Raw genomic sequence first — 16,424 nt, 5'->3', positions numbered from 1 at the left:
TGTATCTACTCATTATCTTTTTAATTCATCAGGTTGCCTTCATCTCTATTGCAACTCCCAGAGCTAGTCATCTGTAGTGTGAAACTCTAACAGCCTACTAATTCCATCCTGTTTTTGGTGTTCTCCCTAAATTACATTTTTTATTGTTGCTAGAATACTTTTTCCCTAGACTAGTCTTCTTTTCCCGATTATGTAAACTGAAGTATAATACTCATGCCATGAGTAAGTAAACTAATGTAGCATGATGAATTTATGCATGTAATGACCATTCTGATGAAGATATTGAATATTTCCAAGATCATAGAAGGCTTCCATTGACTCTTTTCTAGTCAATAAGGCTCTCTCTGGCAGAGATAATTACTTTTCTGACTTTTATCATCATTGATTCATTTTACCTATTCTTGTAATCCGGCTAAATAAAATCATACAGTAGATACACTTTTGTGTATATTTTTGCCTCAAAATAATGTCAGTAAAATACACTTATGTTCTTTTTTGTTACTGTGTAGTATTCCATTGCATAAGTAGACAACAATTTATTTCTGTGCTTTACTATTGATAGAGTATTTTCAGCTGAGGATTTTTATTAATAAACCTCAGTATTCGTGTACATGTCTATTGTTGGGCATGTGCACTCAGTTATCTTGGTTTGCCTTTTGGTGGGAATATGTACTAATTTCTGTTTCCCATGTATTTGGCATACAAGTCTTCATCAGATATCTATACACACACACACACACATATACATATATATGTGTGTGTGTGTGTGTGTGTGTGTGTGTGTGTGTATATATGTATATATATATAGTAAATATTTTCTTCCTGGTCATTCACTTAATGATGGTTTTAGGGATTAAATAATTAATTTTGCTGGAAACCAGTGTTTGGTTTTTTTTTTTTTTTAATGGTTAGTTGGTTAGTACTTTCAGTGTTCTGTACTACCTTGAAGCCATGAAAATATTCTCCTATGTCTTCTTCTAGAAGCTTTATTATTTATACCTTTGAGATGCAAATTTTTTATTTACCTTGAATTAATTTTTGTATATCATGTGAGTTCAAAGTCAAAATTCTTTTTATTTCCCCCTTTTGAAAACTAATAGTTCCAGCATAACTTATTGGAAAAATTATCCTTTCTCCACTGAATTGCAGTGGTATCTTACCACAATTCAAATGAAGGCTTGTCTCTAGTCAGATTAAATGCTTACCAGTATCCAACCAGGATCTCTCATGTGGAAATGCTCAATAGATTTTTTTTTTTTTTTAATGAGTGGATGAAACAAAGAAAAAAGGAAGGAACAACTAGCTTTCGGTTAACTGAGAATTCAACGCTAGTATAATAGCAGTTGCTTTATTTTATGCTTTCTTTTCTTTCTTTCATTTTTATTATTTATTTATTTATTTATTTTTTGGAGACAGGGTCTTGCTTTGTCACCCGGGCTGGAGTGCAATGGCACCATCTCTGCTCACTGCAACCTCCACCTCCCAGGTTCAAATGATTCTTCTGCCTCAGCCTCCCGATTAGGTGGGGTTACAGGGGCACGCCACCACACCTGGCTAATTTTAATGAGTGGATGAAACAAAGAAAAAAGGAAGGAACAACTAGCTTTCGTTTAACTGATAATTCAACACTAGGGTTGTCTCTCTCAAAACCTCAAAATCTTACCCCTATATAGGATACATATTATACATGTACTGGTTCCAATAAGCTAGAATGAACTGAAACATTTTTATAATGTCTTAAGTACATTACAGCCATTAAACAATGATTGTGAAAACTACATAGTGAATTTGATGATTACTGTAACCAATATAACAAGACGTTAGGACATAGAATAGTTCCAGCATAACTTGTTGGAAAAATTATCCTTTCTCTGCTGAATTGCAGTGGCATCTTACCACAATTCAAATGAACATAGATTTGTGGGCCATTAATTCTATTTTATGCCACCCAAAGTGCTAGGAGTACAGGTATGAGCCACCATGCCCAGCCCATTTGTTGTTAATTATTGTAGCTTTATGCTAAGTCTTAAAAACTGGTGTTATAAGTCTCCATCTTTCTTTTCTTGTTTTGGGTTTGCTGTTGATGATCATCAACATTTTCTTACAAATTTTAAAATAAACTTGGCAAAATTTTACATGGACATATCCACTCCCTAAACAAACAAAAAATCTGAATATTTAATTTTGATTTTATTTAAACTGTTGAATAACTTAAAATTAACATCTTAATCTGAGTCAATTCAGGGAAATAATATATATCCCACATATATCTCTTCATTATTTAGGTCTTTAATTTCTCTCAGCAATGGTTTGTAGTTTCGACAGTAAAGGCCTTGCACACACTTTGGTACATTTATATGTAAAGTGTCTCATGATTTTTTTATGTGACTGTATATATAGTGTGTGTGTATATATATATATATACATATTAAATGTTACAGAATAAAATTATAGTAATATAATTTTATTATTGAATTATATAAGGGAAATGCTTGAATGTACAATTGACTTTTGTATATTAACCTTGTGTCCAGTAGCTTTGCTAAATGCACTGATTTTTAATAGTTTGTAGTTAGATTATTTTGAAATTTTTATGTGCAAAATGTGTCAGCTACACAAAAAAACCAGTTTTTGCTTCTTCCTCTTAATATTTGTACCTTTTATTTCTCTTACTTGCCTACATTGCCAGTGACCTCCAATATAGTGAGCAGAATTGGCAATAGGGAACATATTTTTCTTGATCCTAACTGCAGGGGGAAATAATGTAATATTTAACCACCAGATACAAGGACTTTTGTAGATGTCTTTGAATTTCAGGAAGTTCTTGAAGAATTTCTTAATCATCAGTTTCATTATTTGCCTTTTTTAGTATTCTCAAGATTAAATGTATATTCCTTAATGTGCGTTACCATTCATTATCTGCCCCACTGCAGGCCCAGCTCTGAGTACTGTGCTGCTCACATGCCCTAATGGCTTGTGCTTGCCATGTTTCTCCGTCTTAAGTCTTCTGCACGTTGTTTCCACCAATGTGAAACTTCATTTCCTTCAAGAAGCATTCCCTAACTCTTCAAATACGGGTTCTATACTCCAAACCCTGCAATATACACATACATTGCATCCTATACCTTTTTGTCTTCTGTTTATTTTCCTAAGTTCTTCATTAGACATTGAGTTCCATGAAGGCGGGACCCTTGTCTCTCTAGTCAAATTAAATGCTTGCCAGTATCCAACCAGGATCTCTCATGTGGAAATGCTCAATAGATTTTTTTTTTTTTAATGAGTGGATGAAACAAAGAAAAAAGGAAGGAACAACTAGCTTTTGGTTAACTGAGAATTCAACACTAGGGTTGTCTCTCTCAAAACCTCAAACTCTTAACCCTATATAGGATACATATTATACATGTACTGGTTCCAATAAGCTAGAATGAACTGAAATATTTTTATGATGTCTTAAGTATATTACAGCCATTAAACAATGATTGTGAAAACTACATAGTGAATTTGATGATTACTGTAACCAATATAAAGAGACGTTAGGACATAGAATGACACGTATATTAATAATTGCAATTTTGTAAAATAACATATATAGGTATACATAAAAAATTTAAAAACCTATGCTACAGTAATCTCAAGTATCTCCTATTTTTATAATTATACTTTAAAGCAAAGGATTTAATGTGCCAACTGACATGACATTATCACAAATTGCTTGTATTTGTGGAGACCAGATCATGCATAGATCTTTTATTAAACTATAATAAAAAAAACCAAAATCTTTAAATCTGTGAATTTGGGATTCATCCCTACTAGCCAATTCAACACTAAATGGTTTGTTTCACCCTGTAAGCTCCCGGGCTTTTAAGGTGGTTTTGTGTTTGCTGTGTACTGTTTTTTAAAGTTTTGTTGGCTTTATTTTGGAGTTTATTGATATTGCACAAACAACGTAACACTATGGTCTCATTTTTCATGGGTAAAACTATAATTATTGTGTATACTGAAAATACCAATAATTTATACATTAACAAGTCGAGAGGATGGCAAGTAGGCAGAGTACTTTGGGATAGTATTTGTCTTTAGCTTCTTGACCTTCTTTACTGTTTGCAAACAAAATAAAAACTAAGGCAGAATAAAACATGAAACACAGAAGTAGCAGCTGCCTTTAAAGTGTTCTGTTGCCTATCTCCAATAGCATTTGTCTCAGAAACAGACAAACACATGTCTTCTATTTAACTGAGCAACTTTCTTCTCTTTATTATATCAGAGTGTAAGGAAACAAAGTTAATGATTACTATATAATGTATAAAATTTAAAATCATTTGTATTCATCACACAAAATTTATAGATATATAGTGCAAAGAGTGTTATATTTTATTTAGAAAAGAGATTTGCCAATTACTACTTGATTTGGACAAGTCACTTGAACTTCTAGAGTTTCAGTTCCCTGATTTCTAAAATGGAATAATAAAATTTCTAGCCGAATTTATAAATTTCCAAGATGTGATGCTTGCATTTTGTAAATGGGTGACAATTGTGCTCTTTATCTGTGATGTTAACTGGTGTATAAATGTGACTTTTCATATATGAACCAATCAATATATGTATGTTATTTTCTGCTCTTTTTCACTTAAAATTATTTCATAAATATATTTATGTGTATTAACATAGACTTCATTATCATTATTTTTGAGGTGAAAGTTACTACATTCTGATTATATACCCTGATTTTGGAGGGGTTTTGAAGTCTTTCATTGAATGTGTGGAAAATATAGCTAAACTTGAATAACCCTGCTGTAACAGGGTCACACCACCCTTTATACCATCACCACTTCCACCACTATTATTTTTATACTGACAAGAATAAGCTACAGTGACTAATAACAAGTTATATGATAAGCTTACTTTGGGCCAGGCACTATACTGGAAACTTTTTACGCATGAACAATTTCAAATCTAACCACATCTCATTTCACTAGTGAGGAAACTGAGGCAGTGAATGTGAAGATGTGCACCCAAATTACAATAAGTAGCAGAGCTGACGTGTTTGCACTCTTTAATGAGGTAGCTACTTACCATATGGGGGCTATTTAAATTTGAATCTAAATTACTTAAAATTAAATACAATTGCGTATCCAATTCCCCAACTACTGTAGCTACACTTACATGTTCAATAGCCGCTGGAGCTATTGGCTGCTGTATTGGAGAGAGTAGTTATGGAACATTTCCACTTATGGCACTAACATTTTCCAACTCCAAAGCTCGTGCACTGAATCACTGTTAAACATTTCTGGTTCTTACACCTCCTATTTTACTTCCTGATAATTCATTCTAATAATTTCAGTAGAAGATCCCAGACCTGAATATGAAGTTTGTCTCATTCTAAATGAAGGTTTGACTCAACTGCAGTACATTCTTTGGTATCTGTAACTGTAAACATTTTACAAGTATTTTATTCTACTTCATGACATCACAAACTTTCATTTCTCGATCTGAAGACATGTAATTGCTTTATTAACCCTTAAATCTCTCTCTCTCGTTTTTTGTTTGTTTGTTTGTTTGTTTGTTTGAGACAGGGTCTCTCTCTGTCACCCAGGCTGGAGTACACTGGCCTGATCAAAGCCCACTACTGTAGCCTTAACCTCCTGGGCTGAGGTGATCCTCCTACTTCAGTCTCTCAAGTAGCTGGGCCTGAAGGTGCATGCCACCATGTCTGGCTAATTTTTTATGTTTTTTGATGGAGATGGAGTTTTGCCATGTTACCCAGGCTGGTTTTGGACTCCTAGACTTAAGCAATCCACCTCACTAGGCTTTCCAAAGTGCTGGATTACAGGTGTAAGCCACAGTGCCTGTCCAAATCTTTCATCTCTGATTTACATAATAGTTTTGTTTTTGGTTTTTACCAAAGAGATCTAGTGATGATATTACAGTACATATATATGTCTGGCCTTTTGCAATTAGCCAAGCACTCCCTTGTCTGTTCCATTTAAATCTTCATAACAATGCCCTGCCTGAGCTATTTAGAAAAAAATTATTGTGCTTAGTTTATGGATTTAAAAGCAAAACAAAACTGAGGCTGAGAGAATTTAAGGAACTTGCCCAAAGACATATGGCAGATGCTAACACTGAACCTTTTCTTTTATTGCTTTATTTTTGTTAAGTATGCATTGTAAATTATACAAAAACAAACGACATCAGTAACTGGGTTGGATGGAATGGGGCGGTGTGGATGACACTAAATATAATACAGATATCAAAGAACTACAAAGATAAAGAACATTGAATATGTTCCCAGATACTGGATTGTTTTTAAATGTGACAAGACCACCAAATTTCAACCATTCATCTACTGGACTTAATTATAAACAGTGATAAATAACACTCCTAACAAGTTTCAAACTCTAGCCTTCTACTACAGCCCTTGGTATTAGCAAATTTCATCCTAGTAACCAAGACATAGAAGATGATCAGAATAGTAGAGCTGAAATGCACAGTCGTTGATTTCACTCCATTACTTTCCTGTTCATCCTCTTTTTTTTTTTTTTTTTAGTTTGAATGCACAAAACTAATATTTATTGCATGATAAATAAGGAACAAGTTAAAGTGTCACTCCAGCTTGTCTTTGGTGCCTAAAACTTTGAACGTGACAGATCCAGCTTTGAAAATTATTGCCTCCAAAATTTAGTTACTCGGGCAACCAGTTTTATTCAACCAGGCAACGTAGAATCTTTCTTTGCACATTTGTGTCTTTTAAAAAATTTTAATATCCAGAATTTTCAACTTGAATAATTAAAGAGAATTTCTGAATTTTATTTTTTAAGTCATTAAAAAGAACAGAGTTTCATATAAATTGCCTAAATCAGGCGACAGGAACACCTCTTCAATGTAGCATTTATCCTAGTTCCAACACAGTTGTTCTAATTTTCCCATAAAAAAAGACTATGTCGGATAAAGTTTTTTACATTTTAGATTTTTTTTATGTAACAATAGGGATAATTGTATTTACACAGAATAAAATTGCCTCGTTATTTTCCATAGTGCGTTATAACTATTACTTAAGGTAACGGAGTTAGCAGAGGCACATTCCCAATCCTATTAATCCCAATAGACAAATACCATATTTGCCAAGTTAGAACATGATTTTGACTTGTCGGATCAGCCAATCAACACTGTATTTGGGCAATTTTCCAATTTCTTTGAATTCACTATAATTGGATAATTTTATCCCATATATATTGTTAAAGAAAGAATTACAAGATAAAAAGACACAGGGAGCTCAATCATACTGATTCATTAAATTATGAAAATCCAGTGCACTTTGTTGGACCCAAAATTGTTAAATGTGCTGATATGCTACCATGTTTTTTTCTGTTGCAGAGCGCAGTTATGATATGTTAAATTGGCTTTTCTTCATTTATTAAAATTTCATATGTTTTCTGAGATAAATGATTTTTTTTTGTCATGTTGGGTTTTGTCATATTATTAAGCTTAAAAAATACAGTATTCCATGATCACGACTCTGTATCTACTTCACCATCCACAATTCCACTCTTTAACTAGGCCTCTCAACAATGCAGCAAGCTCAGTGAGTGGCTGGTCATTTGAAAGTAGCACATTGTATCTCATTTTAATATTCTGAATCAGTGCATCATATAAAGGCATTTTGAATAATGCATGTCTCCTACTTTAATTACTTGTTTAATTATCTTTAGTTTGTTTCAAAGCCTAGAGCAACTGCTGTTGCTTGGATGATTAGAAAATTGCTTCCAGTTGCAGAAATCTATTTCCTGTTGTTTCTTCTGGCAGTGATTGCAGATCGGCCTCCCCCGGTTATTCGACAAGGTCCTGTGAATCAGACTGTAGCTGTGGATGGCACTTTCGTCCTCAGCTGTGTGGCCACAGGCAGTCCGGTGCCCACAATTCTGTGGAGAAAGGATGGAGTCCTCATTTCAACCCAAGATTCTCGAATCAAACAGTTGGAGAATGGAGTGCTGCAGATCCGATATGCTAAGGTAACTTGGAATGGCACCATGGGTTTCTTGTTTCATTTCACTTTGTGCCTCCAACAGCTAGCGTTGAAATTTCAAACTTTGCCACTAATGAAATGTTAAATGAAGAGTAGTAATATATTTTTAATTTGATGTTTTTTTTTCCAGATGTTTCATTGTATATGGTTGAGATGATTTAACTCGTAATTTAGTTCGTGGCAGGAAATTTAAGGTTATATGGAGGAGAAGAAAAGATTTATAAGAACCTATGAAGGAAAGTAAATGAGGGTTTATGAGAGATTAAATATCTTCAAAGTAGTGCTATGATGCAATCATTCCATAAAGCATCTTTTGAGATATTTACTTGTATCATTTTATGTGCAATATACTTAGATAGTTCTTCTATTGTATTTGTCTCACCATTTTGCAATTGCAAAACTATACATGCACACAAAAGCCATAAAGCAATGTGCACCCCTAGTGTACATTCAAATCAGAATGCTAAATGATGGAAAGCCCACAGGTTTGTGGGAACCATGTAAGGATTTACTTTCACAGGGCATCACATCCCATGCCTGCTCATACAGGATTGCATTGTTTTGATTTTTCTTCTTTTTTTAGGTCAAGATCAAACAAGCTGCTGAGGCACATGAAAGAATAGTCCTGACAGCAGTAAACATAAATTTCACTTGCTTTATTTCCTAGTGTGGGTGGCTCCTTTGGAGTATTGGATCAGCATCACAGTTCACTTTAAGTGCAATACAGTTAATATGCTGTGCTTCTTTGTGACTATTGTGACTTTGTTATTGTAATTGCCAGAGCAAGATGACAGCATTCTTTTTTATCAAATGTTACTTGAGGATAGTTATTAGCTTGAGCAGTAGATGGGTTTATTATGTTACTGTTGATTTGAAAGTTGAATGTGTGACCATGTTTGCTTTCTGTTATTCAGCTTTCAAAAGAGAGCAATAGTGTTCATTCCAGCTTGAGTTTGGCTTTGTACTTCTTAAACTGTCTTAAGTTATAGGTTTTAGAACCTGGGAAAATCAATATTTTAAGAAAAAATTCTTTGATGGCTATCCCGTTTCTGTTTATCTCATATATCCATATAGGCATAACTGATAAAATAAGAAATCACAAGAATAGCCATTGGTTAAACTTTATCAGCCTTATTATATGACTTATTAATCATTTATATATTTTAGTAATAAATATTAATGCTTTGAATTTGAAGAGTTATATGCCTTACCTTAAGAATTATTGTTCCTGAGACTGATAATAATATATGCTAATGCAGTTAAATATTTCTTACTATACCATTAGAAGAATCATATAAAATCTTTTTTTTCTATATTGATATAATATTTTCCTTCACATTCAATAAAATTATATTCAATTAAGGGGAAGTTTCCAGTTAGTGAATTTTAATGCAGTTATCCATATTCATGGATCATATCCAAACCTGTAATTGCTTTTTCAGCACAGTAAGCTCTCGATTTTTCCAAATATTTATTTTCTGTCTGCCTTCTCAGCTGGGTGATACTGGTCGGTACACCTGCATTGCATCAACTCCCAGTGGTGAAGCAACATGGAGTGCTTACATTGAAGTCCAAGGTAAATTAAATGGTATATTTGCCTTAAAGTAAAGCTTAAAATGCAGTTGTTTACTTACTGATATATTGGTAAAATAAATATCATATTCCTTGAATATGTGCATGAATATGTTATTTGCATTTATATGCTTATCTGTGTATGTATAAACATCTTTTTTTTTTTTTTTTGGTCTTTTTCCTACTTTTTAGAATTTGGAGTTCCTGTTCAGCCTCCAAGACCCACTGACCCAAATTTAATTCCTAGTGCTCCATCAAAACCTGAAGTTACAGATGTCAGCAGAAATACAGTAACATTATCATGGCAACCAAATTTGAATTCAGGAGCAACTCCAACATCTTATATTATAGAAGCCTTCAGGTAGAGTGGAGGAGACGCTTCATAATTTTTCTTGTTTGATTTGCCATTAAATACGCATGTTCTAACCTGTGTGTCTGTCCTTAGCCACGCATCTGGCAGCAGCTGGCAGACCGTAGCAGAGAATGTGAAAACAGAAACATTTGCCATTAAAGGACTCAAACCAAATGCAATTTACCTTTTCCTTGTGAGGGCAGCTAATGCATATGGAATTAGTGATCCAAGCCAAATATCAGACCCAGTGAAAACACAAGGTAAATGTTGATTTATGTAACCCTGTGAACCTACTTATCCTTAGATGCTATGATTACACAGACAAATCACTTGTGTTACATGCTAGAATGGTACATTTACAGTCTGTTGTTCACATTGCCCAAGTTGCTTAATTAATTTTTAATATCCAAACACAATGTTTACAAACTTTATTATTTTCCAGACTAAGCATACCAACAGAAGATTGATAAACAAAGAGAACTGTGTATCATAAAATTATAAAAATGTCAAGACAAAAGTAATGTATGTTAGGATATGGAAAGTAGAATTATGGTTACCAGAGGCTGGGAAGGGCAGTAGGGTGGGTATGGGGGGAGTGGGGATGGTTAATGGGTATGAAAACATAGGCAGAATGAATAAGATCTAGTATTTGATAGCAACAGGGTGCCTACGGTCAATAATTTATTGTCCATTTTTAAATAACTAAAGTATAATTGAAATGTTTGTAACACAAAGAAAGGATAAATGATTGAGGTGATGGATACCCCATCTACCCTGTGATTATTATGCACTATATGCCTATATTAAAATATCTCATGTACCCATAAATATATAAAGATATATATATTTACATAATATAAATTTTTTAAATATGTGAATATTTGTGTATTCTCTTCAATTTTCTGAATTTTAAATATAGTGACATGTAAGCGTACAATCCTAGTCATATTATAATTGTATTTAAAATTAACCACATTTTATTTTTTATATAAATTCAGTACTCATAACCTTCTGGGTGAATTTTTAGATTACAATCCTAATCAAGCAATACTGTCTTGAGATCACACGAATGTAAGAGGCAACTGGAAACTTGTTCTTAATTCCTCTGTCCAGTCAGCTTCCGACAAAGCATGGAGAAAATACTTTAGGTCCTTATTTTGTTTGGCCTGTCTTTCATTATCAATTGTATAAGCCATGGTATAAGAAGCTTTTAAATGAAAAACACCTACGTTTTGGTCAAAGCTGGGTTCGGAAAACAGATAAAAAAGGGCATGTTCAAAGCTGCTTCTACAACATTTGAAACTAGAAATTTTGTTCCTTCAGGTCACATTTTGGGTATTCTGCATTTTATCTTTTGTGAACAGAAATCATTTTTAGCTTTCAGCAGACTTCTGTTTTCACTTCTCCACACTCTTGCTCATCCTATTATTTGGGTGCTCTAATAGGAGTAAAATTTATATACTGGGGAAAAAGAGATTAATTTAAATCATTCTTTACCTTTTATTTTTGGGGAAAAATTACATGCCATTGTAAATTAATGTTCTTGTTTTTGTATTTGTAAAGAAACGTAACTTTAGAGGGGAGTGATTCGAACTATAAAAATATTTTCTCAATATACAAAGGGTCAGTGTTTCTATCTTGAGGAAACAAAGGAATAAAGGGAAAAATAGACTTGGTTATTTTAATAGAAACAAGTTATACATAAGATGATTGAGACTTAAACTATGTTGCTGGTTTGGGAGAGGGGTCGGCCAGCTGTGTTACTGTTTTGTTAGTTCTAATATGTACATAAACAATCTTTTTGGAAGCACTTTTTGTTTTAGAATTTGCAGAAAAAGCACACCATGTTGTAGAATATGCCTATGTCTTTCTCTTGTGTGAATGTAACACACCCATCGATCATATTTGCTATTATAAATCACTTCTCCATGAGCTTTACTGTACTTGCAGCATGCCTTAAGGCAGTCTGAGATTTTCAATATTAGATACACATTTGTAAAGAATGTAGAACCTATGACAGCTGTAAAATGAATTTAAACTTTTGTCCCCAGTACAGACAGTGGTCTTCAGCCAGTAGACTCTAACTAAAAGTTTTTGACTGACTACAGCTCAATACTGTTCTGTCATATCCTCACATGCATGATTCTGTAATATGTAACCCCCTTTGTAAGTGAGGAGTGAGTTAGCACTCTATCTGAACAGTCATTTAAGTCTTTTAAACATTTCATTGCCTTTCAACATTGCCTTTGTATGTGCATAGCTAGTGGAACAATGTATCAGTCTGTTCTCAAGCTGATAATAAAGAACTGCCTGAGACTGGGTTGTTTATAAAGGAAAGAGATTGAATTAACTCACCATTCAGCATGGGCGGGGAGGCCTCAGGAAACTTACAATCATGGCAGAAAGGGAAACAAACACATCCCACTTCACATGGCAGCAGCAAGGAGAAGTGCAGAGCAAAAGTGGGAAAAGCCCCTTATAAAACCATCAGATCTCACGAGAACCCACTCACTATCGTGAGAATAGCAGCGTGGGGGTTACTACTCCATGATTAAATTACCTCCTACTCAGTTCCTCCGTGACACTTGGGGATTATGGGAAGTACAATTCAAGATAAGATTTGGGTGGGGGCATAACCAAATCATATCAATCTAAGTATGATTAACCCTTGTCAACTAGAAGACCAAAAATATAGGGAAACAGGCACACAATTTTGAAATCAAAGAGATTTTTTAATTCAACTCTTCAATCTACTAGCTACATGTCCTGGAGCAAGTTAGCCCTTCTGAGTTTCCTCACCTATAAAATGGGGCTAAATATACCCATTCCTCAGGATTGAACAAGGAATAAATTAACTAACCAATATATAAATATATAAGATTCAGACTTGTTTTCAATTTTATGCCATACGATCTGTTATTGGACTTGTGTTTCTTTTAGTGTCAGAACTAAAAGTAAAGGAAGTTCATAAAATTTGTGGATATCATAAAACTGAGAAAGACCGCTAGTATGCCAAATGTGAGAATCAGAATTAAATATAGCTCAACGGATTGGAGTGATGGGAAAGTGCTAACTATTAAAGTTAATGGAGCAAATTAAAAAGTCTGGTACTTGAAGTTGGTTTAAAAAATTAGCTGTAAACGGATAAAGACACCAGTCTTAAGGGAAGTATATGTGAGTGTGTCAGGGATTTAGGGGTGGGCTGACATTAAATTTAAACCCCTATCTGAACTTACTGAGGGATGTACTTGCCAAGAGAACAAATGTAGTCTTAGCTGGCATTAGAATTATGCCTGGATCAAGTAATGTTCCTCTTTTTTCTTAGAACTATTCAGTTCATGAATGAAGTAATGTGTTTGTTCTGGACACTACAGTTTCAGATGCACTTTTAAGAGGAAGAAAATAAGTATAGTCAATGAGGCTGCATGAAAGGCTGAAGATCACATCATAGGAAAAGACATTCAAGAACCTTGGCATGGTTAGCCCAGAAAATAATAACATCAGAGCAGGCATGACATCCTTTCCTTAGCATGTTAAGAGACTGCCATATGGAGGAGTTATGCTTTTTCTAGCTTGAGGCAACAGAAGAGGACCCACATATCTTGTCTAATTCTTGGACTTCATTTGCGACTACAAACCCAGGATTATAACCATGATAAGAAGCTGAGGAATAACCTTCATAAAATTTCATTGGAGGGAACAGAATGCATACGCAGGAAGGAGAAAAATGAGGGGTGAGGAAATTCAGGAAGGATGTGTTGGACAGTGATTTATAAAGGAATGGGCATAACTTCTCTAACCATTTCTGAAATACGGCTGCAAAAGAATCATCCCCAAGTGAAGATACTTATGAATAAGCTGGGGTCAAAAGCTGAAGGTGCACAGATGTAAGGCACAGTTCCCAATACAGGAGTCAGGGAGACCTATGTCACGGTTGGAGTTAGAGCCCTGTCCTGGGGTAATCAAGCATTCTTTCCCAAAGACAAGATTTGATTACGTAAGGAAGGTGGGATGAGTATCTGGCAGGTAGGGGTGGTAGAGGTCATCGTCGCTGAGATGCAGCTGCTGTTACCATTGTTAGTAACTACGACTCTTCACCAACATGTCCTGTGTGTGCAGCATTTTTGAGGCCTAGATATAAAATAATATGTACAGGCCAGGTGTGGTGGCTCACGCCTGTAATCCCAGCACTTTGGTAGGGCGAGGAGGGCGGATCACCTGAGGTTGGGAGTTCGAGACCAGCCTAACCAATATGGAGAAACCCTGTCGCTACTAAAAATACAAAAAATTAGCCAGGCTTGGTGGTGCAAGCCTGTAATCCCAGCTACTTGGGAGGCTGAGATAGGAGAGTTGCTTGAATTCAGGAGGCAGAGGTTGCGGTGAGCCAAGATTGTGCCATTGCTCTCCAGCCTGGGCAACAAAAGCAAAACTCTGTCTGACAAAAAAAAAAAAGAATATGTACAGATACACAGAATTTAACAGAATGTGTGTGTGTGTATATATATATATGTTATATATATATTTTATATATATAAAATATATATATTATATATGTAATATATATTATATATATATATATCTCATACATAAGATAATATCAGTTATTATAAATGGGTGGGGCCTGGATAATCTCCCCTCAGAGGTTGTGTATACAGAGTTTTGACATTGGCGGAAACAGATGGCTGGAGCAGTGAGGTTTTCTTTAAGTCTAATTCTGAATATTGGGAAAGACCTTTTTACATTGTCATACATTTCTTTCAGGAGGAAGTGAACAAAAACAGTAACAGGATCAATTCATAAACTTCTCAAAACTATATTATTAGGCATCACGTTCCCTTTTTCTCTCTGACGTGAACATTTCTATTATAATATTATACACTGCCGTTGCTGTCATGGGTCCTCTTGGTGGGAGAATCTAGCAGTTTTCATGAAGGAACTGAATGGCAGGTTTATCTCAAATCAGAGGAATTAGAGATTGGGATGGAGATCATGGCAGCTACATATGTAATGGCTATTTCTGTATTTGAAGATACTTTCTGAAAAGCAGATGATTTTGTGAGGATGGGAGCTTACATACGAGGGAAATATTTGGGAGCCGACATAATGTGTGTGTTTTTCATACACGAACACATTTTAATTGAATCTATGTTTATTAAGCAACACGTATGTATATGGCGCTGTGCTATATACCATTGGTCCACAAATACTGGCCCAATTCCTGCTCTCAGGAAAAACGCTTTTTATGTCTTAGCACAAGACAACTTTTACCACAGCCCTCAAGATTAGCTGCCTTTGATGTCACCATTCGAAGCACAAAGAAACAGAAAAATAGTGATGTTAGGAAATTGTCCCAATGTCATGCACTTTTTAAGTTGCCAAGGTGGGGTGCAAACCCAAGTCTGTTTTCTTGCGAGTATTCCACTCTTACCCTAGAGATGGATGGCAGCTGAAGTCATAGGAGCAGTTGAGACCGGGGGGTCAGGAAGAGAGGGGAATGCGATGACAGAGTGCAGAGGCTGTGATGATAGCTATCCTGAGGGCACGTCCTAGCCAAAAATATCGGTAAGGTAAGATGAAGTATGGGATGCCAGAATTACCTCAGGATTTTTTAATCTTGCTTATTTATCAGCTTAATTTCTAGGTTAAGTATAACAACAACCAAACAATATGTAAGAGTGTCTGATAACACTCTCGATGTCATCTCTCCCACATGCCTAGCTTCCCTCGACTTCATCAGAGATACTTAGCAATCTCATTCTTAATATTCATGTTTGTGCTTTCGACCCAGGATCAATTCTTGGAAGGTGTTTAATGATTCAGTAAACTACAATTCTCACTTTTGTTTTTTATGTAATGGGGAATGTTCTGCACTATAGGTGTCAAAATACAATACTTTGAGAAAGAGGATTCTGAAGTCCAAAAGTAATATTTTCTTCACTTCCTCCCATGTATTCCCTGTTACTATTATAAACAAAGCAAAACATCTGAGTTTAGAAAAACACTTCAGAAATGGGCTTTTTTTTTTTTTTTTTTTTTTTTTGGCTTATAGACATTAAGAAGCTTAACAAAACCCTTATAAATTAACATTAGTAGCCATTTCATTCTTACTGTGTTCTTGGTTTACTTTCTAAAATTTGGGGGCTTTTGAGATTAAGAAGTCTTAATTAAACCTCCGTTACTGTGATACAATAACTAAAAAAGCATCAATTAAATAGATGTTACATATTTTTCCTCATGAATCTAATCAGATTTATTTTATTTCACTTTCTTCGTGGCTTGCTGTATCACCTCCATTGTAGCCACTAACGTACCATGTACCTTATATGAGAAGATATCTAAGTTCATCTTAAAAGATGTAAAGTATCTGACTTCTTTCTGTTCTTGCTTTTCACTAACTGTATCTCCTTTCTTTCCGTTGCTTAGCCACTCTGCTGCAATTTCATTCACTTTTCTTTCTTGCATATTTAGGATCACTAT

At 34.7% G+C, this 16,424-nt stretch overlaps 1 protein-coding gene across 12 annotated transcripts in view; it reads left to right on the top strand.

Annotated features, from left to right (window-relative positions):
- Positions 1-16,424, top strand: part of ROBO1 (roundabout guidance receptor 1) — a 1,106,753-nt gene that overhangs the window by 1,023,630 nt on the left and 66,699 nt on the right. For all 12 annotated transcript variants that reach the window (XM_032276635.1, XM_032276644.1, XM_032276638.1 and 9 more), the window contains 4 exons: positions 7,804-8,009; positions 9,518-9,599; positions 9,788-9,956; positions 10,041-10,207. In XM_032276635.1, the coding sequence (XP_032132526.1) occupies positions 7,804-8,009; positions 9,518-9,599; positions 9,788-9,956; positions 10,041-10,207 (624 nt within the window). The remainder of the gene's footprint in view (positions 1-7,803; positions 8,010-9,517; positions 9,600-9,787; positions 9,957-10,040; positions 10,208-16,424) is intronic.

This window comes from Sapajus apella, unplaced genomic scaffold, assembly GCF_009761245.1.
Source record: "Sapajus apella isolate SASKATOON/1434 unplaced genomic scaffold, GSC_monkey_1.0 scaffold8, whole genome shotgun sequence".
In the NCBI taxonomy this organism is placed as follows: domain Eukaryota; kingdom Metazoa; phylum Chordata; class Mammalia; order Primates; family Cebidae; genus Sapajus; species Sapajus apella.
The sequence above is the reverse complement of the archived record's forward strand: the minus strand, read 5'-3'. Positions and strand labels throughout refer to the sequence as shown.